This window comes from Monomorium pharaonis, chromosome 7 (assembly GCF_013373865.1).
Source record: "Monomorium pharaonis isolate MP-MQ-018 chromosome 7, ASM1337386v2, whole genome shotgun sequence".
In the NCBI taxonomy this organism is placed as follows: domain Eukaryota; kingdom Metazoa; phylum Arthropoda; class Insecta; order Hymenoptera; family Formicidae; genus Monomorium; species Monomorium pharaonis.
In genome coordinates, this window is record NC_050473.1 from 13,266,070 (window position 1) to 13,289,533 (window position 23,464).

A 23,464-nucleotide genomic window follows, 5' to 3' on the forward strand; every position below is an offset into this window, starting at 1 on the left:
ATTGAAGCTGATTAAAAAATGTTATTTCTGAAATACAATATGTCTATTATATACGCTTCTACTATTTGTTATTGTTGTACTACTTCCATAGCTCTCGGACCAGACAACTATGGCTGTCGAATGCCATGCCACGATAGTGCTTATGGATGTTGTGAGGACGAAATAACCCCAGCACATGGACCGAACAATGAGGGTTGTTGCTTATCGACTCCGTATAAATGCTGTCCAGATAACATTTTACCAGCTCGTGGACCAAACTTCTACGGTTGTGGTTGTCAATACACCAGATTCGGCTGTTGCCCAGATAATACGACAGCAGCACGTGGATCAAACAACGAGGGTTGTGGCTGTCAATACACACCTCACGGTTGCTGTCCAAATCGGTTTACTCCCGCCAGTGGACCCAATTTCGAGGGGTGTCCGTGTTATACTTATCAGTTTGGATGCTGTCCTGACGGCATTACTATCGCCAAGGGTTCCCATGGCCAAGGTAACACGCTCGACATATAATCGTACATACACATATATAAAATTCACAAACGTTGAGAATAACTTGCGCTTAAGTAAAAAAAGAATAGAAATTATTTATTGGATATTTGTATAATGTTTGTTTACAGGTTGCGGATGCGAGAACACGATATATAAATGTTGTTCTGATGGCAGAACGCCTGCTAAAGGATCAAATTTTGCGGGATGCACATGTGATGCATCGCAATATGGATGCTGTCCGGATGGAATCGAGGAAGCTCAAGGAGAGAACTTTGAAGGTTGCCTCACTGTACCTTCGATGCCTGGTGCTGCATGCGGTTTGAAGAAAGACAGAGGCTCTTGCCGAGATTTTACAGTCAAGTGGTTCTATGATACCGACTACGGTGGTTGTTCAAGGTTTTGGTATGGCGGCTGCGAGGGTAACGAAAATCGATTCAAAACACAGGAGGAGTGCAAAGAAGTTTGTGTTCAACCGAAAGGGAAAGGTAAATATGCTTAAATATTTTGCACAATAATTAATAGTTACACATATTGCATTTTTCTGAAACAAAATTAAAATTAAAACTGGAGAATGTTAATTATCTTATAGTTCTCTTTATTTAAATTTAAATCAATTCCTTAAACGAATCAATTATAACCATTAAAACATCAAAATGCAACATTAAAACATTCAAAAAAATAATAAATGTTTATATATAAAATTTTAATAATATATAATAAATTTTGGTTTATTGTATTTGTTTGTAGCGGCTTGCTTTTTACCAAAAATTGCTGGTCCTTGCGAAGGATATCATCCAACGTGGTATTATGATGCCGGTAGAAAACAATGTGGTCAATTCGTCTACGGTGGTTGTCTCGGCAATGCAAACAAGTTTAAAACAAGAGAAGAGTGCGAAGAACTTTGTGTCACACCAGATGATATCGGTAAGCAAAATTATTATAATGATGATATTCTGTAAATATAATATACATTCTCATTTACATTATCTTGTTCTCCTGTAAGTGCGTATTTATAAATAAACTCTATATTTTTATACTTATATCCTTATACATATACCTTGACAAAAGTATCACAAGTTATATCACGGCGAAGTCATGATAACATATGAATGATTCGCTTTGTCACAGAATGATATCGTTATATTATGTTACTGAGACTTTTTACTAAGTATGTGGAGGATTCAATTTAATCTGTAAAAAAAATACTAGATAGAATGTAACATATCTAAAAAAATTTATAAATTATTTAAAAATTAAACAAGTAACGGTTGTAAGTTTGTCATTAAAATTTTTATATACTTATAGATCCTTGTAATCAGCCAAAAGAAGTAGGCCCTTGCGCAGGCAATTTCACAAAATGGTATTTCAACCGAGAAACGCAGGTTTGCGAGCAATTTATATACGGTGGTTGCAAAGCGAACGATAACAACTTCCCGACAGAAATAGCTTGCCATCAACAATGCTTACAGCCAGGTCGAAGAAAAGGTATGTTTTCTATTCATTGTTTCTATTTCTATTATTGTTTTCTAATGTTTTTTTGTATTTGCATTAAAACTTTATGTATTTTACATGTAAAAAATTATGAGTTTATCTGTACAATACTCATGTTAAAATATAATTTAAGATAACTTTAATAATTTCAATTAGTATTAGTACCTATATTATTTGATATATCTTTGCTATTAACACGACACGTGCAATTTAACAAAATTGATTTTAAATTTGATAATTACTTTAATAACAATTGTTTTATATATTGAGTGCTAGAATTTACATTTATCAATTTACTATTTCTGGCAATGACGATTAACTTTAACAAATTTTATCTAATACAGTTTAAATAACGCATTTACCTTTTGCATAGAATTTCTACGCTATCTGTGAGATAAAATCTAAATAAGATTTAATATAATAGGACAGGGTTTTTCAAATACACGATCTCATTATCTTCACTCAAAAATATTTTTTGCTTTCACTCAAAAATATATTGCAAATTTTTGTATCTGCTAGAATTTTGGCTGTCAGATATAGAATTTGAAAATTCTACTTCTATCAACTAGATTGGTTAGGTGCAATACATATACATATCACAGTATTTGATAATTATTTATCTATCTCAACTAATTTTTAAACAAATATAATTTTTGTTGAAGTTGCAACATTATTTTTTTGAGTGTTGTTATAAAAGATCTATAGTTTGTAATAGTATTTTTTTTTAAGTCAAATGTCATTGGAGGACGACAAAAAGCTTAGACCATCGTGAACAAACACGAAAAAATTCAACAATTTGTTTGTACTGATTATTGGTTTATGATTATTGGATTATGGCTTTACTAATAGAAGACATAAGTCTTCTGAAACATTCCAAGAGTGTCAGGAAGTGATTCGCGAATTTTACGTTGACTCTTTGCTCTATTTTCAAATCATAGCGAGACACTAATATTATGTTACGAGGTTGCGTGTAGCAAATGTCTTAATATGCATAAACTAGACTCTACATGACTGCCTGAGGTTCTTAGATCTAATGTATTAATTTCCAGTAGCACTTGACTATACATGTTGTATTATCATCGAACTATGGATATAATCAGGTTTCTTCTTGATTGTTGTGTATATGCATACATTACAATAAATAAAAGTTTATTATAAAAACAGCATATAAATGAATCATAAGTCTATCAAAAATAAAAGCATTCTTATAAGTACATTAAATTCATTTAAAAATTGTTAATGTTAAACTTGCTTGCTATCAATTTCTAAATTATTTCTAAATGTTTCTTTAGTCGTTTCTCAATAATTTGATCGCACAGTGATAAATGAACTTTTGCAGTAAAACTGTCTGACGTATGTGCTATGAAGAAAGATCCCGGACCCTGTCCGGGCTCAGTATTGCGTTGGTATTACGATGCCGAGCGTAGCACTTGTAGCCAATTTGTTTATGGTGGTTGTAAAGGCAATGCCAATAGATTCCGTATTCTTGCTGCCTGCCAGCAGCGTTGTCCTTCACAAGGTATAGACCATAATGAAGAAAAAAAAGCTTAATTGCTTCATAGTGACATCACGCGCAATCTGACAAGAAAATTTAATACCTTTGTTCGGTTTCAAAAAAGCAATAAATTTTGTTTTTTCCTCTTTTTTTAGTTCATAGGTGATGGTAATCGAAAATAGTACGTTTTATTCAATGCTGAGTCGTTATATATCGATAGCAATATGACAATGGAATAACATAATCACAGAATTACGCACGTTAACTTTGACTTTTACACGATTTTTATTCTGTATGCATGCTTTTACTTGCACAATTTCATTTAACACAATATAAAATTATGAATTTATTAATTTCTTTTGTGATAGGATGTTTTTTTATATAAAATATTATATTACATTTTACATTTATCCCTAAAAAAATTACTTTTTTTGCAATTAAATTAAACCTGATAAATCTGATTGTAATCAATGAAGAATTGATAGCATTATTATGAATTATTTATGTAATATTATAATTTTTTAAATAATTCTTTCTCCTTTTCTCTCTCTCTCTCTCTCTCTCTCTCTCTCTCTCTCTCTCTCTCTCTCTTTTCTCTCTCTCGTTTTCTTTCTTTCATTATGATATGTATATATAACTCCGTAACGTAAATATATATGGTAATGGAAGAGCAAAATAAGTTTTTAATATAATAATTTACTTTAATTAAGTATGCACATTGATAGCTGTTAAATGGCAATTGGACAATTTGCTTAACAGAAATAAGTATTTTTTTAACTAACGGTATAGTAAATTAATTAGAATTGGAATTGATGTAGGATTGATTAATGGCTCATCTAACTTTGCATGGTAATTAATACAATTAACAGATATTTGCACGTTACCGCGGGCGGAAGGTACATGCATGGAGAAACAATCTCGATGGTACTTTGATCAATCAGAGAATCGCTGCATGCCATTCTATTATACTGGCTGTAATGGAAATAAAAATAACTTTGAATCTAGAAACGCATGTGAATCTGATTGTCCTCCTAAAATTGGTAAGATTTCTTTCATTGTTACTTTACGTCTTTGTTTAAAAAAATAATACATTTTCTTAAATTTTAAACATATTTTTAACAGTAATAATTTTTTCGCATTTTTGCAATCATTAACAATATAAACTGTTGTTTTTAATACTTTGTACAATAAATAAAAAAGTTTACTTCATTTAGTTAAATTGTAAATTAATTGAAAAAAATGATTTACACATTTAATTGCACACATATGATGTGTATCACAATTTATATGATCTCTATCAATTAATAAAATTCTTCAATAATAACATATAATACAAGTACAATTCTAAATTTATGAATACAGAACAAGACATTTGCCTCCTGCCTGCTCTCTTGGGAGAGTGTCACAACTACACTCAACGATGGTACTACGATTCCTATGAACAACACTGTCGACAATTCTATTATGGTGGATGTGGCGGGAATGAGAATAATTTCATGACCGAACATGACTGCGTCAACAGGTGTGAAGCGGCCGTGACAACTTTGCCTCCGCCAGGACAAATTGAGTTCCGGATAGGTAACGTTTCTAATTAAAAATTATTTGTGATACCATCATTCATTTATTATATTCATTTATTACAGAATTCTGCTTTCTGCCTGATGAGCATGGTCCTTGTTCTGAAAATCAAATTAAATGGTTCTACGATAGTCGTGACGGTGTTTGTAAGCAATTCCGATATGGCGGCTGTCAAAGTAATGGCAATAATTTTAATACGCGAGAAGAGTGCGAATATCGCTGTGGTGAAGTCCAAGGTACATAAGCTATAAACATAAAAAAATGGCAACATAAAATTATATACATACATTAAAAAAATTAAAATATCAAAGTTATACTTATCATCAAAAGATCTAATAATATCCATTACAGAAATTTGGAAGGATATAAAACAAAGTTTATCTAACTATAGAAAAAAATTAATACCTTTAATTTATTACACAGATTATATATTAGAAAAGACCTAGAAAGTATTGCAAATATAGAAAGAATGAAAATTTTTCAGATCCTTGCATCCTACCAGAGGTGATTGGTCCTTGTAATGGTTTTGTGAAACAATTTTATTATAACAAACGCACTGATTCTTGCTACGAGTTCGAATATAGTGGTTGTCAAGGCAATAAGAATCGCTTCCAGGATAAAGAATCTTGTGAGAGAAAGTGTAAGCGACAGATGACCGCCGTTTCATCACTGGAAGTTACTCGACCACCAGCCGTAATAACTCCGCCGACTGGAGAACCGAAAAGTATAATTTGTTTGGCACCAGTCGATTCTGGTGATTGTGATGACAGCATCACTGCTTATTACTATGATGCTCAACATCAGATGTGTCAAGCATTTATTTACACCGGATGTGGTGGAAATGCCAACAGATTTCAGACTGAAGAACAATGCGAACGACTCTGTGGAAGATTTCACGGACAAGGTAAATTGCAACGATATAATTTAATATAATTTGTATCATTTTCTTACTACACTTTGTAATAAAACATTTTCATCAAGTTTGCGCGCGCGCGCGCGCATGTGTGTGTGTGTGTGTGTGTGTGTGTGTGTGTGTGTGTGTGTATCTTTTCACAAAATAACTTTTCGAAAAAATGAATTAATAAAATTAACGGTCGTTTTTTAGATATGTGTAATCTCGCTGTGGACTCCGGCCCATGCAGAGGCGTTTTCCGTAAATATTATTATGAATCGAATGTCCGTGTCTGCCGTGAATTCATTTACGGTGGTTGCGACGGCAATGCTAATAGGTTCAGTACAATTTCTGAGTGCGAATCTATTTGCGTACATCACGAGGAGCCAGTACCTCCTGGAAATGATACCAGTATTTCAAATTTATGTACGTATATTTATTTCACGTTATCTCTTTAACATTTTCTCCTAAACAGTAATTTCTTTAATCCGATAAATTTTTGTAGTCCTGATATACATTAAATTTAATGTAAAATAGACAGACCTGTATAATAGTCTTTATGATGATACAGCAATTTGTAAAGAACCGGTTGATAGCGGATCTTGCACATCCGGTGCCACAAAACGATTCTACTTTGATGAGGAACTTCAAACGTGCCGGGCATTTATTTATACCGGATGTGGTGGCAATCGCAACAGATTCAAAACTTTCGAATCTTGCATTAATACTTGTCTTAGGAGTAAGTTCAGGATGCAAAATCACTAGCAAGTTTCTTATTCTCTTTTTATTATTGTGGCTATCGCCACTCAGCTTTGTTACAGTTTTTACAGCAATTTCTATTTTTGTCACAAATTTCTATTTTATCTCATGTTTATATGTTTGTATATTTTATTTCATTTTTATATATTTAAAGGCTTTTCTTGCTTTACTGGCAATTTCTCTTTATTGTGTTTCTATCTCTCGATTTTTTTATATACATATAATCAATATGAATTTGTATATTACTTTATCATAATTAAATTTAAAATTTACTTTCTTTTGTATGTAATATTAAAGTTAAATTTGTAATTAAATGTAAATGTAAAGATAAAAGTTGTATATAATATGTAAATTAAATATAAATTTGTCTTTTACAAAATACAATTGTAAAATTAAAAATATAAAAAAAGATACACGAAAATTTTGAATATTGCATCGTTTATATTTCTTTCTTGACTGAATGCTAATGTGCTAGCGTATGTTTGTGTAGTAATATAAATGTGTTAATAGTTTTCCTTTTTTCTATAAGAGTTACTTTTGACGCTTGTAGAAAAAATAAAAATTTTCAATTTTTTATAACTTATGATTGCAGCGAGTAATGAAATAGACGTGGACTCAAACGATACGAAAGATCAGTGCGCTGAGGCCAAGGACGAATGTAATATCATTCGTTGCCCATACGGTAAGGAGCAATACGTGGATTCACAGGACTGCGAACGCTGCCGTTGTGTCGATCCTTGTAGGACGAAGATCTGCCCTGAGAGTACTCGATGTGCCATTACACTAGTCGCTACGCAAGATGGCACGGAATACAAAGGCGTTTGTCAATCAAGTAAGCATTATTTGTTCATAAATTTTGATTTATTTCTAAATTTTTTTGTCAAATTTATTTTTAATTTTTTGCGTGATTGTAATGGGCAGTCGTAATATTTATATTTGTTTGTTAAAAAATATATTTACGTAAAGTGGTGTATGGATAGCAATGTGTCAGATAACTTTCTTTTAAAAAAGTTCTTAAAACTAATGAGAGAGAGAGAGAGAGAGAGAGAGAGAGAGAGAGAGAGAGAATAAGAAAACGTAAATAAAAGATTGTTAAACTATCGTTATCACTATTGTTGTACAGAAAAATATACTTGTAAAAATAGTTTTGTATTAAACTATTATTTATTGGCTAGAAATTTGTTCACAATATACACACACACACACACATATATATATATATATATATATAATGTATATATAATTATATTTAATATAAAATTGCAGTCGCTAAACCTGGTCAATGTCCGAGAGTATCCAACAGTACAAGATGCGAACAAGAATGTGTCACAGATGCGGATTGTACCGGAGAACGGAAATGTTGTAACAGTGGTTGTGGTACATCTTGTCTAGAGCCCGCGCCGGAAGAACTGACGACATCACGGCCCACAGTTACCCCGCCACAATACGGTGGTGAACCCGCGATGATTCAACAACCCGAAGAACCTCATGTCAGCGCGCAAGAAGGTGGCTATGTTACATTAAAATGCATTGCGCTAGGAACTCCCAAACCAATCATTACATGGAGAAAAGATACTACATTGGTAAATTATGTTACTATATTTTGAATAGACTAAAAATAAGTGCTTTATATTGGAGAAAAATTGATAAATACATAATAATAATACTGAAGTATGTAATTATTTTCCATAGTTTCTCTCTGAATTATTAAAAGTATTTTGTGGATATTTTTAGATTGGTCCTTCGGAGAAAAGACGACGTATACTACTCGATGGATCTCTTCAGATCATTAATTTATATACTTACGATAGAGGAATTTATGTGTGTACTGCTGATAACGGTTTAGGGCCACCAGTGAGGGCAGAATATCAATTGGACATTACAGGTATATAAAAATCTATTTAACTTACAGAAAGCATTAATATATCTCTGTTTGATATAACTTTAGATAACGTAGCACTGATTAATCATGGGGTTGATAACAATTTTGTTATAAATGTTCTGTTAGTGAATGTTTTGTGAGATGCATTTGAATATTGGACTAATATAGATTTTTCTATTTTTCAATGCATTTAATCCTAATGTGTTAACTAAGATATTGATTGTGAGTTTTAATCAAATTTATTTGGCATGAAGTGAACTTAATATATAGTAGTGTTAGCTATAAATTGGATATGAATTAATTTGTGATTATCGTGGTGATGGTGCAATTAACACCTGTCTTTCTAAGCATCGCGCATGCCTCTTTTCTTGCACTATTTAGAACCAAGCGAACTTCCCGTTGCCATCATTGGAGAACCCGATACTCGCATAACAGTGACGATGAACTCGCCGATAGCTCTGCATTGTTACGCCATGGGATGGCCAAGACCATTCGTCACTTGGTGGCGTGGTGATCAAATGTTGCCACTGTTTTCGGACAATTACGAACAAGACACCGACTATACCCTTTTAATACGCTCTGTAACTCTAACCAGCCTCGGGATTTATACTTGCCAAGCATTTAATGGCATTGGGACACCGGCCTCTTGGTCGGCGACTTTGCAAGCAATCGGGCCTGTCTACAATGTTAAACCCGAACACGAAGAGTACACCAAATATCTTGTCCAACCACCGAAAAGACCCACTACCGAAAAACCACAGTATCCCTATAGGCCTACTAGAACGCAATCTCCCGAACATCAGACCTATGTCCCCGTTTATTCTTCGAAACCACCACACGTTCCTTACGTTATCCCTCTTGAAACTACCACTGCCGAGCCCGGTAGCGCCAAGTTTAAAGGTGAGCTTATGTGATGGCTGATACTTGTGTTACCATTTAGATTACACTGATTATTGTGACAAGTTAATTCATTGCTTCAGACTTGTCTTCATTTTTTTACATTGAAAGATTTGTCTTTTACCATATACATGTATACTTTTCAAACCGTGCACTCCTCAAATAATGTTTTTTTTTTTTTTTTAATGTTCTACTTTGCACTACTTGTCACAATAACAATGTAGTTAAATTTATCTTGATTATTTCTTTTTTCTGCATGCACGCCTAATACGAATTTATTGTATTGCGTTGAATTGTCAGGCTGAGAATGTATTATGATAACTTGCTCATTGGCTATTTCAAGTATATTTTAAAAATTTATTATTATTAACAATGTATTTATAACATTAAAGAAAAACAAAACTGATGCGTAAGTATATAAACTTTTTACTTTCTACTAAAAGAAAAATTTCTTAATATTTATTAAGCAAAGAAAAGTTGTACACTTTGTGAATATTAATAAATCTTATTTCTTAATTGCACACATAGTACCGGTTAAAGTCAACGTGTCGGCAGGACAATCGCAATTCCCTGAAGGCAGTGATATAAGTATCGCTTGCATCGTTGATGGTTATCCGATTCCACGTGTACTCTGGTTTAAGGACGATCAACTTATCCAAACGAGCAATCGAATAAAGATTTCTGGTAAAGTCATAAGTAATAATGCAATTTATGCAAAAGTCTCCTATTTGCAAATAATGTAGATTAACTTTTTGTAATGTTAATAAAATGAAAATAATAATAATAACATAAATAATACTTTTTTATTTTTAGAACTCAATCGACTTATCATTAGCGATGCAAATCAAGAAGATTCTGGCCGATATCGATGCGAAGCCACTAATGAATTCTCCTCAAATTCTGATAGCGTTGATATACGCGTAGCTGGTGAGTGGGCTCTAATTGCCATTAATGTGTGTGTGTGTGTGTGTGTGTGTGTACTTATTTTTTTTATATAAACAATTTAAATATACGTTTTATTAATATGATCGATTTCAGGTATCTTCATTCATCCCCATTGCCAGGATAACACATTCTTCGCCAACTGCGAACTTATCGTGGCGGCCAAGTATTGCACGCACAAGTACTACGCCAAGTTTTGCTGCCGGTCGTGCACAGAGGCTGGCCAGTTGCCGGCGAGAGGACCTCATATCGACAACTCGAGAAGAAGAAGGAGATCTGTTTCGCGAATGCTCATATAAAATGCCAAATCGACTTTTCGATATTTCCGACACACGAGATAGCACATATCAATTCTGGATCGTGGCCGGAATGGCGCGGTGGAAATGGCGGGATTCGTAATAGAAAGAAATAGAAAGTGAAGAGAAAGTAATTGCGCGTATACCTGCCTCTATCGGACGTGCCGTATAATCGACTTGTTAAATCACTGCCAAAGCCTTAGAGCGTTTATACATAGGTTAATACGTTATATGTATACTCCTACATCTAAAGCGTGCTGGAGCGATATTGCGCTAGAGCGGAGCGCAATCTCGTTCTCGAACGTTTTTATCCATGTATATACGATCTGACGCTGAATCCTAGTCCGTTGGAGCCATATTAGGCGGGATAATTAAGAGACCAGTGGAAACGTCGTGACCGCACATATTTTTTAGATGATGTCCCACGGTTACCCAAGTAACTGATGTCGACTGAGCACGATTTAATTTTACGCGGATTAATTTTGCATTATTGAATATGCGGCAAGTATTGTTTCTAACTGGTGTTCTTTTAAGTGTATATTTTATGTGTCGCCATAATAACTGTACTTGAACTTAACCGTAGTATAATTATGACAACTCACAGCAGCGTACCCACAATAATGCGCGATTCTTGTAAATTTCTTTGTGAAGTCTTGTATAATCTTGGGAATACGGTCTAAAAAATTTTGATCGATGTGAGATTACGATACAGCGCAACCATTTCTTTTTCCACTCAGCATAGAGTGTTAGTGTGTACGATACGACGATATGAGAATGAAACGCAATGCACGAAATAAAGTTTTCCCACATAAAACATTATCTAACGATAAGTTGAATAATGTCCTTCATCACACTAGACACAGTGATTAAAAAAAAAACTTATACTTATTTGCTATTAAACATATGGACACTTTACGCACAATTAAAAATTTACGTACAATATAAATAGTTTATTATGCAATATGCCATTTCTATTCTATAATAGTATTATTATTTGTTTTATTCACACTCGGACCGTGTATTATCATAATACGTATTGACTCAAAGATAAACTTGTATCTGTAATTGGATGCATTTTTGAAAATAAGGACTTACGTATGCATTATTATATTTCTTTAGAAAAAGAATATTTGATGTCTTAAAAGGAAACGTCGGTAGTGGAAAATAGTATCTAATGTGTATGAAATAAAGATAATAGAAGAAATAAAATCTTAAAATTTTTGATTTAGACAAAAATTGATATTTAAAATTTTCTTTTCTCCAAAGATAACAAGATTTTGAAGTAAACATATAGCTTTGATTTCATATTGACATTTAAGAGTTTTATTCTTTTTGTGAGCAATTTGGATTAAAAAAAGATACCAAAATGCATTAATATGCACACAACATAGGTGTAAACCATAAGTTAAGATCGTTACCGATCAGAATCGACGTGTCGTAAACTTTTAGGACAATTTTTGATTGTTCCATACTTGCATCAATTTAGTCACAGTAAAACGCAGTGCCTTATTAGATGACCTTTAAAGGAATTGAAAAAAGAGTGCTGAATATACACGACCTCTTGTTAGTGTGAATAGCTGTCACATCACAATGTATTTCTTTCGCGATGATGCCATTGATAATCGTAGTATATAAAACAAAATATAGTTTAGATTGAACTAAAGAACATATTCATCCACGAATAAGAACAGTATCAACATAAGATATTAAGTACTCTCTTGTCCTGTATGCGCTCTCTTTTTTATGTATGACCAAGAGATACGTAAAGTACCATGTAGCATAGTAATCCATTCAATTTTATAAAGCGATTTATTAATTTATAGGCAGGCAGTTATTTTCACAGATTCGGAATTTATAATAGAAGAGAAAAAACAAATGGAACACAAAGAATTACGAGAAAAGGTAATTGCATTAAAATCGCAAGGTACGCCTTATTCTAGGCACATATATCACCGGTACTAATTCGTTCTATTGTAAATAATTATTTACATTGTACAATTTGAGACGTTGCAGTCTCGAAACATGCCTCATTATTTTACAGTATAATTTTCAAACACACTATTAATTTTACGTTATTAACCACGCATCATAAAAGGGTGACATATCCCGTATAGTGTCGTGGTACCGATGTCCGTAGATTGCGTCTAGCATTACGATTGCATAAAAAATTCAAATTAATTAATTAGGACCACGATTTTCATAAATTCGTTGAAACTTACCTCGCGCATAATGACGGCTATTGATAATGATCCGCAGTCTTCCTCGTTATATCAACAAAGTGTCGCGCTCATTTCCTATCTTGACATTACAATATCGGCGATATTTCATCACGATCAATATGTGTATGTACGTGTGTGCGTGTGCGTGTGTTCGTATGCGTATGCGTATGCGTGAGTACGTGCGTGCGTGCATGTGTGTGTGTGTACATTTTAAGAATTTTACAAACTTGATCTATATAAAGAAGATTAAAAAGAAAAAAATCACCATTTATAACCTTTATGCATTATATCAATAAAAATATACAGCTCATCACAACAGTGATATCGTAAAGTCTTAGCAAATGTAATTATAATTGTAGGTATCGTAGATAATGATTAACATGTGTGCGCACGCGTACATACACACACATACATGAATAAAATTTTAATAAAAATAGATATATATGTACGAAAAAATGCCATTATCTGCGATTATTGTATACGGACAATAATAATATATAAGATCCTTAAATATATATGATTACATTATCAAAAAATGATTTCTATTATTTTATGATGAAAAAATTAATCAACGAGATTATTTATAAAATCAATTTTTTTTTAATTCCTAGCTTATAATGATACTGTAACAATAAAACGTTTTACCATAATTCTACATAATAACAATGTAATAACATACTCTCTAAATTGCAATCAATATATTATCAGTAATTGCATAGTATACTTATATCTGTGACAATTAGTATTCATTATCTTTTAGTGATTTTCACTTCGGAATTAATGTATATTCACTGAAAGATCAATGCATTTATTTCACTGATTAACAAGTTATAAATATGCCACTGAAAATCTGTGTATTATCATCGATTTCACTGATTGTAATTTAAACATTAGAGAAATATTGAATAAATCCTCGGAGATGAAAAAATTGACATAAAATGTAAACAATAAAATGAAACAATAATTAAAATATAATATATAAGGTCAAATGTTCGTTGCTCTGTTACGTAAATTCGGTACGCGACTAGGACGCATTAAAAACCGCTTGTGTTGTTCCTCAGCTCTGATAGTTCTTTCTATGCGTTCCGTAGCAATGCGTTCAATCTCTGCGAATAATTCGCTATGTACATCTATACACTGACGAAAATCTTTACGATCCAATCGATACACCTCACAAACTTGAATCGCCACAATACTAGCTATTCTTCTCTGATCTGCCACTAAAAGTGCGACTTCGCCGAAATGAGCACCATCATTCAAATGACACATCTTAAAATTAAAAAGAGTACATGTCTTTTTCGCAATATAATTGAACACAATATTGAATATATGTAAAACCAACTTCCTTTCCAGTTGGTGTCAAAACCGCAACAGTCCCAGAAGACAAAAAGAACATACAGTCACCCTGAGTACCGGCTTTAATAATTACGTCATTTGGCAAATATAATTCAAATTTTAAGTTTTTGACTATTAATTGTAAAACATTTTTTGGCAAATTCTTAAAGATTGCTACGTTTTCAATCAATCGTCGACAAGATTGAAGCGCAATTTCTTCACGTAGCGGTTCTGTGGACAATTCAAATTTTAATAATTATTATTTTGGTAAAAAAATTACATTCTTTTATATCTCACTCTTCTCTTCTTCCTATAATATTTTATTGACCTGTCAAATCTAATAAAATCCGTTTACCGCGAAAGTAAGTATTTTTGAAACGATAACGATAATAAGCTAGGAGACGTTTCTTCATGTGTGGCAATAATTGCTTTTGTCTCGTGTATGCTTTTACTTGATCTATTAATCCTTGAAATTTTGATTCAGATGATTTTCTTTCAACTTTAATACGAAGCAACATAACTGAAAAATACAGCATCATACTTGACAAATATCCCCCTGAAAACATCTAATAATTTTTGAGACAAAGAAATAGATATTATTTAATATCTTACTCAACATATAGCAGACAATAAACCTGCCGATAATCATAAGAATGCTATTGAAAATAAGGGGCTTATCTGTCTCCGGCACGAACGGGCCGTAGCCACTTGCTAATATATTTTCCAGTACAATAAACGCGGCGTTTTTTAATCTGAATTTGAGACTGCTATCTTCCTCCAATTTTATCATCCAACAATCCTCGCATTCCTTTTTATATGTTAAAAATACATTTTAATAATTATATCTTTAAAAATAAAAAATATGGAAATGTGTTTGCGTAAATCAATATTATAGCTTACCGCTGGTGGAATATTGACAAAGTACATCAGTAAAATTGGCATCAAGTAACACAAGCAAGAAAACCAGAAGATTAAGTATAATCCTAGCAATAGAGTGGTACATAATTCAAAATAAAAATGTTTTATTTCAAAATGCTAAAAAGGGTATTTGATATAATGTCGTATGTATATTTTCATAGAAAATATCTATACAAAGAAATATTACCATAAACAGATAATAAATATTTGAGTTGAAAGTATAATAGCGTGTCAATTTTATAAGGGGCATGATATTAATTAAAATAACAACATAATAAGGATTATTTCCTGGTAATCTTCGCCATCGCAGTGTTATATGATCATACGGAAAAGATGACAGCATATCTGGCACAAGAAATCTTTTCAAATAGAGCCTACAAAAAATATTTAACATTGAGAATAAATTAATTTTAAAAAACAATTAAATAAACAGAAAGAGTTCATGAAATACTAAATATGACGTCTCACATAAGTATCTTGATAGGTTTCAACTCAATAGAAGTAGTTTTTTCGTCATAATATCCCGTGATAAAGTTAAATATTATATCTAACCAGCAGATCGCATAAATTGGAATATTTACTATATCCAGACGAATTATTTCGTAATCCATTATAACAAAACAAACCATAAAAGGGATTGTAAAAAAAGCAAGCAAATATATTGCCACCATCAAGGTATCCCATATTAATCTGTAAATTGTCTTATTCATAGAGAGTAAAAATATATTGTTTACAAACTCTTTTAAATAATAAAAGTCATTTTATGTTATAAACTACCTAGCGTAACTAAATGGATGTATTATCCACCAATATTTAGATCCAGCATGCCTCATTTTTTCAGCGGTCATTGCAGCCATGCTGTCCATGTAAAGATCAAATTTTGGAGTGTATTTGTTAATACCGCACCAGGTTGTCCATATGTTTTTGAAAGTCGATGACTCTGCAACTATAAAAGAAAACTTTGTTTCTCTTTTTGAGAACAATTTACATATATGCTCGATCATCGTTTAATAGCAAGGGTAAAGCAACTTTTTTTCGTTATTAATTAAGTATTCGTAGCACGTAAGGTTAAATGTAAGTGATATTTGAGTAATATTTCAATTGTTATATCGAAAGAGAACTTCTATTGTCTATCAAAAATTCTCGATAGTAGCATTTTATTTTGTAATCTTCGTAGATGTAAAGATAAGATTTATAGTGAATTTGATTAGACATACCCTAATATCTAACTTAAATATAAAAATAATACATATATTATATTTTTATGTTATCATGTGAACGAATAATTAAGTTTGCTATATTACTTTAACGTATTTTTAAAGATGAAATAAATCAAAATGTTATGATACATATCATAATTAACAAATCGACTATTGTTTCATACTAGTATTCTCATTTCCGTTACTTTTAGATACCACAAATATAAGTACATAAAATTTAAAAAAAATAAATACTATGGCATATATTACGTTATTATTAAAAGTATGTATTTATGTTAAAAAATATAACTACACATGTATAAGCTATATACTTTATAATAATATATTACAATGAATACAATAATTGTGTCTATTATTTAAAGTAACTTGTCTATTTTAAGTATAAATTACGTACTTTTAAATACTACACACACACACACACACGCGCGCGCGCACGCATACACATACACAACACAAAAATGCGTTCCGGAAAGAAGTTTAGATTTATCAATGTCACTGATAGATTTCAGCTTAAATTTTTCTCAAGAAACAAAGCTCAAACTTTTAATGCAATTGTGCGTATATAGGGATCATAACAATCTAATAATCATAATCATAATTCTTCAAATTAATGAACCAGCATAATAAATTGCACACATTGACATATATTGAAGCAAATATTGCACTCAAATTTGCAAGGCTATATTCTATGAATACAATTATCAATACATGTTTGATCTCCTAGTTTTAAAAATTTAAAGAGTTCTGAAAAATAAAATATAAGTAGAAACAATGTTAAAATTTTAAATTATTAATAAAAGAATAAATATTTTTAAACAATTAAATTACTTTTCATTGCTGTTTGACTTTTTATCATATCATTTTATTTTAAACATGATATTAAAAAATACTTGATAAATTGTTTTAAAATTATTGACGCAGCTAAATAATAAAGACTCAAAAATATTTATTATGTATGGAAACAAGCAGCAATTATGCTGGATGTAACTTAAGCTATCAGTCTTTCCGGGTATTTTTAGCATTCTTTATTTTATTCTGTAAATGTTTTAAAAAATAGTCATGATACATTTATGCTTATCTACTTCTGATCTGGTTACGCAAGTGACCACGTCAAATTTCACCGTGAGGCAAAATTTTTACAAATATAAATATGGAAATATGTATATAATATTACGCTGGTAATATCTATACTATTGTTCTATCGTACTTATATTCATATCTGTGTATAACTTTTGCGACATAATACGAGCCCTGTTAGACTAGAGGTTCTCAAATGTTTAACAGCAAAACACAATATATTTCACTTTGAATGAGTTCAAATTTATATTCTGTGTACTTAAAAATATTTTCTAATTGGCAAACACAAATCTATATAAAATAACTCCGAATACTATATTGTCTCAGATAAATAATAAATACAAAAATAAAATAATAATTGTAACAAAAATAAGAAAAACTTTTACATAATGAAAATAATGACAGCGATAACGCTAATCCAACCCTGTTAAATGTGAAAACCTCTAGCTTACTAAAGCAATCTATACTTCAACTTCACTTTGCATATATGCACATATTTTATATGCTAATGCTAATGCAACATTGATAATAATTGGCAATGATATATAAATGCGCCATTATCTTCTTCTTCTGGATAATTCGTGATTCAATAACTTGTTGTTCTTTTTGAGGTTTAATTAAATACACCATTTTTTAAATATTATTTAGGTATTCAAGTAATCGGCACTTTATATTTCTGTTTACCGATTGACACGATTATTATGATATCACTTGTCATATTCACTTGACAAATCGAGCGTAACACGTTATATGTACAACATCCATGTAACATCCAACATTCAATCAATACAGATAAGCATGGGCAAACCTAGAATTCTTTTTTGAGGGAGGTTTTTGTCAATTTTGTTAACATATACATCAGTAATTTTTGTGTGTTAATGCATTGCTTTTTTGAATTAATAAAGAGAAAATAATATTTTACATAATGCGAAAAACTGTGCTCATAATTAAAAGTAAAATTGTATTTTATAATTAAAAATAAAAAATATAAAATAAATTTCGAAAGGGGCTTAAACTCTCTAAATCCTCCTCCCCCTTTTGGATATTTCCATTGTCCATAAAGTCAAGCAACATTAATTATCAAAATGCATCAACTTGTCCAGGAATACGTGTCAATGTAATGTTAGGAAATGCAGCAAAAATGCATTATTCAAATATCTCTTATCCCTCTTCAGGCTTTAGCCAGAATTCGTAGAACAATCAACAATCAGAGTTCTGACACGTATCACACGTATCAAACATCAAATACTTTTTTAAATTGCAGTTCTTTAAGTTTTACTTTCCACACAAAGTGTGAAAATCTTTACCAAACGTTATAAATTGTTTTTCGTGGATGTATCACAGTGCGCGGTATTCTCTTATGAGGAGTTTTGTGCGGGGAATCAGCAATTTTAAACATCGATGTCGAGCAATTCTCGGCTGTCGGCCTTAAAAAATCGGCGACGTAAACTACGACGACGAAACTCTCTCCATCAGACGGACGCGCGTTTCACCCGGAAACTGGCTGAAGTCGGGGGTGGTCGGTAACCCTGATACCCGGAAGGATCTAGCAGCTCAGAATTAGCTAGACCTAAACAAGTGCAGGAGCATACGCTCACACAATCGTCCGTGTCATGCATAATAGGCACATGGCCAGCCAGAAGCTTTCCATTTACCGCTACAACCTCGCCATCTAATGTCAAAACATGATGCGAAGCAGATTGCAGCTCGGTGTCATCCCGATGCGCCTCACCGGAATCCCTAAAGTGATATTTTGCATGTCAATAATTTCTTTTCATATATCCATAAAACAGTTTGTTATAAAGAAAATTCATTGTCAAAAATGTATTTACGTTGTCATGAAGCGCAATACGAGTAAATTAATACTGGCAGCGACTATAGCCAAACCAAACAGGATGAAGACTAAACTCAAAATCACATATCCAGGTTTATTGGAAAGAGCTTTATCATTCTGCAAAGTAATTTATCTGTAAACTTTACTGCACCTCTTGATGCATTCAATCAGTTATTTACCTGGAGAGCGACATAATCACCAAAACCTATAGTCGTGAGCGTTACAAAACAATAATAAAAACTATCAAAGTAACTCCAGCCCTCGTATCTGGAAAACACAGCAGCACCTGTCGTAATAATTATACTTGAAAGTAAACCGGTCGCTAACATGAGATTCATCTCTGTAGCCTCGGTTCTTTGACACCTGAGATATGTCTTTGCTCGTCTAATCACGACTGATGCAAATTTATTCAATCGCTCGCCTATGCTTTGGAACATTACCAATCCTAAAGGAATTCCCACCATTGCGTATATCATACAAAACGCCTTCCCAGATTTGGTCACAGGAGTGGAATGCCCGTAACCTTACAGAAAAAAAATTTTATATATGTAACATGTACTTATATACGTATATATATTTTTTAGATTTTATTAGAATCTCTCTCTCTCTCTCTCTCTTCCTCTCTCTCCTCTCTCTCTCTCTCTCTCTCTCTCTTTCAATTTTTGAGAGATTCTATTTCAACATCAATTATAAATATAATTTTTGTGTCTAATATGGAACATAATTAAATTCAATTCAATTTAAATTTATGTCTATCTTTTATATAGTTAAAATTTTTTTTAATTTGATTTGCTAAAAAAAGTGCAATTACAGTTAACTCACCAATCATGGCTAATACTAAAGTGGCAAAATAGAAGGCACCCGCGAATTTCCACTGCGGCCCCGCTTTATGTGGTTTGTTCTCCATTATAACAATTTCGACCATTTTGTAGTCCTCTGGCGTAATATTGTACTTTTTTATAAAATTATTGCGTATCTCTGCACAACAGCATTTTGCGTTGCAAGTCAGTGTCGGAAATAATTAAATTATCAGTTATTAATTTACTTAAAAATATATTATCGACTCAAACAGAAAGGGACTCACCCGAGAGAAATTCCCAGCGTTTTCTCTCAGTGTCCGATTCAAGGGCATCAAATACCGCGGCGCCAACAAGTAGATATGTAAATGTGCATACTACCAACGACAGAGTTCTGACATTTTGTCTCTTCATCTTTGCCGTCCTTGTAAAAATATTGCGCACCTAGGCGCGCTGCAAGATGAAAAATTCAGCGATCACACTGTCAACGAGTTTCCCAATATTTCCCCTGACAATAACGTTCCTCGCAAGACGCAGCATTTATACAGGGCAGTATTTTATACACAGCATATAAATAAATATGGATTTTGCAACGGAAAAATGAATATACATGCAGAAAAGATATATTGTATATCAGATGGAACACTCTGAGCGTCAGAGAACTGAAGACGCCACAAAAGTATGCACAGTACTCGCGAGACAACATTCGTTGCACGCTGTTCGTCCCAAGTATTGATCGCAAACCATTGAAGGAAGTTTCGTGGGGATACGCTGCTGCTGACTACTCGAAAGTACACGTAGTGGTGATTGTGAACCCCGATGGTAACTACGTTGATGTTTCAGTCGAGTGATAACTATAAAATCAAGGGGTAACAACCCCGATGTGTCGCGCGTTTATTGTGCGACAACAGAGAGAGAGAGAGAGAGAGAGAGAGAAAGAGAGAGAGAGAGAGAGAGAGAGAGAAATAAAAGAGTTACGTCGATCATGTATGTACAAACCACCAATTCATGCAACCAAGCTTCACCAACTTTATATCGCAAATCTACCGTTGATAACTCAACAACCATGAGTATCAAATTATCTACAAAGTTATTAAAGGGTAAAAACAGACAATATAGAGGATAAGCTACAAATACAAAATAAAAACTTATCTTATAAACAGAATTGCATTTGTACAGTAATAATTGCTGGAAGTTGTTGTAATTATTGCAAAATATATCCTTTCGAAAAAAGGGCATGACATCAATACTCGCATTTCTCAAAGTATTGTTGTCGCTTTTCCGCGATGCCGATTACGTGTGTGAAGTTAGCATCTCAAAGTTTAGCATCTCATAAAAATACTGCAGAATTACTTGCATCCAGCATAGTTTTACAGTTCTTGATAAGTTTCAACAATAGATCCGTTGAATTACTTATTTTAATTAAATTTTTAGAAATGAGATGCTAACATCCAAAATCACATAATGGCATCACAACGTATTTCGAATATACGATCACAATATGTTTAAAAGACGTTTTAATTAATTATATGACCGTAACTTTATAAAAAATTATGTACGCGTCCGAAACTATATGAGAACGGCGGTAAAATAGAACTGTCGATATTTGGACAGCATCTCACGTTTAGTCTTCAAAATTTACGTTTTCCGGGCAAAATAATTGTTTAAAAAAACTGTTTTAATTAATTATATACACCTGAAATTTATAGAAACATATTGTACGCGTCCCGAACTATATGAGAATTACATTAAAATAAATAGATCTGTCGATATTCGATTAGCATTTAACCTCAAGCCCTAAAAATTCAAATTTTCCGGGCAAAATAATTGTTTAAACAATGTTTTAATTAATTATATCACCGAAACCCTTTAGGAAATTATTGTACGCGACCGGAACTATACGAAAATTGGGTTAAAATAAATAAAACTGTCGATATTTGATTAGCATCTCACCTCAAGCCCTAAAAATTCAAGTTTTCCGGGCAAAATAATCGTTTAAACAATGTTTTATTTAATTATATCACGGAAACTCTTTAGAAAATTATTGTACGCGTCCGGAACAATATGAAAATTGCGTTAAAGTAAATAAATCTGTCGATATTCGAAGAGCACTTCACGTTTAGCCTTCAAAATTCAAGTTTTTTGGACATAATAATTGTTTAAACAATGTTTTAATTAATTATATCACCGAAGCTCTTTGAAAAATTATTGTACGCGTCCGCAACTACATGAAAATTGCGTTAAAGTAAATAAATCTGTCGATATTCGAAGAGCACTTCACGTATAGCCTTCAAAATTCAAGTTTTTTGGGCATAATAATTGTTTAAACAATGTTTTAATTAATTATATCACCGAAACTTTTCAGAAAATTATTGTACGCGTTCGGAACTATATGAGAATTACATTAAAATAAATAGATCTGTCGATATTCGATTAGCACTTGACGTGTAGCCTTAGAAATTCAAGTTTTTTGGGCAAAATAATTGTTTAAAAAATGTTTTAATTAATTATATCACCTGAACTCTATAGAAACATATTGTACGCGTCCCGAACTATATGAGAATTACATTAAAATAAATAGATCTGTCGATATTCGTTTAGCACTTGACGTGTAGCCTTAGAAATTCAAGTTTTTTGGGCAAAATAATTGTTTAAAAAATGTTTTAATTAATTATAACACCTTATCTCTATAGAAAATTATTGTACGCGTCCGGAACTATATGAAAACTGCGTTAAATTAAATTAATCTGTCGATATTTGATTAGCACTACACGTCTAGCCCTCAAAATTCAAGTTTTTTGGGCATAATAATTGTTTAAAAAATGTTTTAATTAATTATATCACCAAAACTTTTCAGAAAATTATTGTACGCGTTCGGAACTATATGAAAATTGCGTTAAAGTAAATAAATCTGTCGATATTCGAAGAGCACTTCACGTCTAGCCTTCAAAATTCAAGTTTTCCGGGCAAAATAATTGTTTAAAAAATGTTATAATTAATTATAACACCTTATCTCTATAGAAAATTATTGTACGCGTCCGGAACTATATGAAAACTGCGTTAAATTAAATTAATCTGTCGATATTCGATTAGCACTTGACGTCTAGCCTCAGAAATTCAAGTTTTTGGGGCAAAATAATTGTTTAAAAAATGTTTTAATTAATTATATCACCTGAAATTTATAGAAACATATTGTACGCGTCCCGAACTATATGAGAATTACATTAAAATCAATAGATCTGTCGATATTCGATTAGCATGACGTGTAGCCTTAAAAATTCAAGTTTTTTGGGCAAAATAATTGTTTAAAAAATGTTTTAATTAATTATATCACCTGAACTTT

At 32.1% G+C, this 23,464-nt stretch overlaps 3 protein-coding genes across 6 annotated transcripts in view; 1 reads left to right on the plus strand and 2 right to left on the minus strand.

Moving 5' to 3' along the window:
* LOC105828372 (papilin) overlaps nt 1-11,669 on the plus strand; it is a 62,709-nt gene extending 51,040 nt beyond the window's left edge. Inside the window, exons 24-40 of one of the 3 annotated variants that reach the window (XM_036289342.1) lie at nt 92-490; nt 618-974; nt 1,237-1,413; nt 1,795-1,974; nt 4,345-4,515; nt 4,838-5,053; nt 5,119-5,289; nt 5,538-5,957; nt 6,159-6,371; nt 6,517-6,684; nt 7,297-7,536; nt 7,971-8,287; nt 8,439-8,589; nt 8,968-9,486; nt 10,012-10,167; nt 10,297-10,410; nt 10,522-11,669. In XM_036289342.1, the coding sequence (XP_036145235.1) occupies nt 92-490; nt 618-974; nt 1,237-1,413; nt 1,795-1,974; nt 4,345-4,515; nt 4,838-5,053; nt 5,119-5,289; nt 5,538-5,957; nt 6,159-6,371; nt 6,517-6,684; nt 7,297-7,536; nt 7,971-8,287; nt 8,439-8,589; nt 8,968-9,486; nt 10,012-10,167; nt 10,297-10,410; nt 10,522-10,724 (4,172 nt within the window). In that variant the 3' untranslated portion in view covers nt 10,725-11,669. Of the gene's footprint in view, nt 1-91; nt 491-617; nt 975-1,236; nt 1,414-1,794; nt 1,975-3,319; nt 3,500-4,344; nt 4,516-4,837; nt 5,054-5,118; nt 5,290-5,537; nt 5,958-6,158; nt 6,372-6,516; nt 6,685-7,296; nt 7,537-7,970; nt 8,288-8,438; nt 8,590-8,967; nt 9,487-10,011; nt 10,168-10,296; nt 10,411-10,521 lie in introns of all 3 variants that reach the window. The other 2 variants (XM_036289343.1, XM_036289344.1) reach the window with 2 other exon arrangements.
* An 886-nt stretch (nt 11,670-12,555) lies between these two features.
* Nucleotides 12,556-16,739, minus strand: LOC105828396 (potassium/sodium hyperpolarization-activated cyclic nucleotide-gated channel 1). Of its 2 annotated transcripts, XM_012666707.3 has the most exons (8): nt 15,971-16,739; nt 15,662-15,883; nt 15,381-15,567; nt 15,176-15,310; nt 14,888-15,083; nt 14,604-14,795; nt 14,283-14,506; nt 12,556-14,209 (listed from the first exon to the last, which is right to left on the minus strand). In XM_012666707.3, the coding sequence occupies exons 1-8, from the start codon at nt 16,195-16,197 to the stop codon at nt 13,925-13,927; spliced, it is 1,668 nt and encodes a 555-aa protein (XP_012522161.2). In that variant the 5' UTR covers nt 16,198-16,739; the 3' UTR covers nt 12,556-13,924. The 2 variants fall into 2 exon arrangements, 1 of the variants encoding a protein (XP_012522161.2); XR_004964013.1 differs by lacking the exons at nt 12,556-14,209; nt 14,283-14,506; nt 14,604-14,795; nt 14,888-15,083; nt 15,176-15,310 and having other exon boundaries at nt 15,444-15,894.
* Nucleotides 16,740-17,374: 635 nt separating this feature from the next.
* LOC105828405 (two pore potassium channel protein sup-9) lies at nt 17,375-20,872 on the minus strand. The gene is made up of 5 exons (XM_012666719.3): nt 20,409-20,872; nt 20,147-20,302; nt 19,504-19,847; nt 19,323-19,441; nt 17,375-19,230 (listed from the first exon to the last, which is right to left on the minus strand). The coding sequence occupies exons 1-5, from the start codon at nt 20,533-20,535 to the stop codon at nt 18,963-18,965; spliced, it is 1,014 nt and encodes a 337-aa protein (XP_012522173.1). The 5' UTR covers nt 20,536-20,872; the 3' UTR covers nt 17,375-18,962.
* Nucleotides 20,873-23,464: the final 2,592 nt, after the last annotated feature.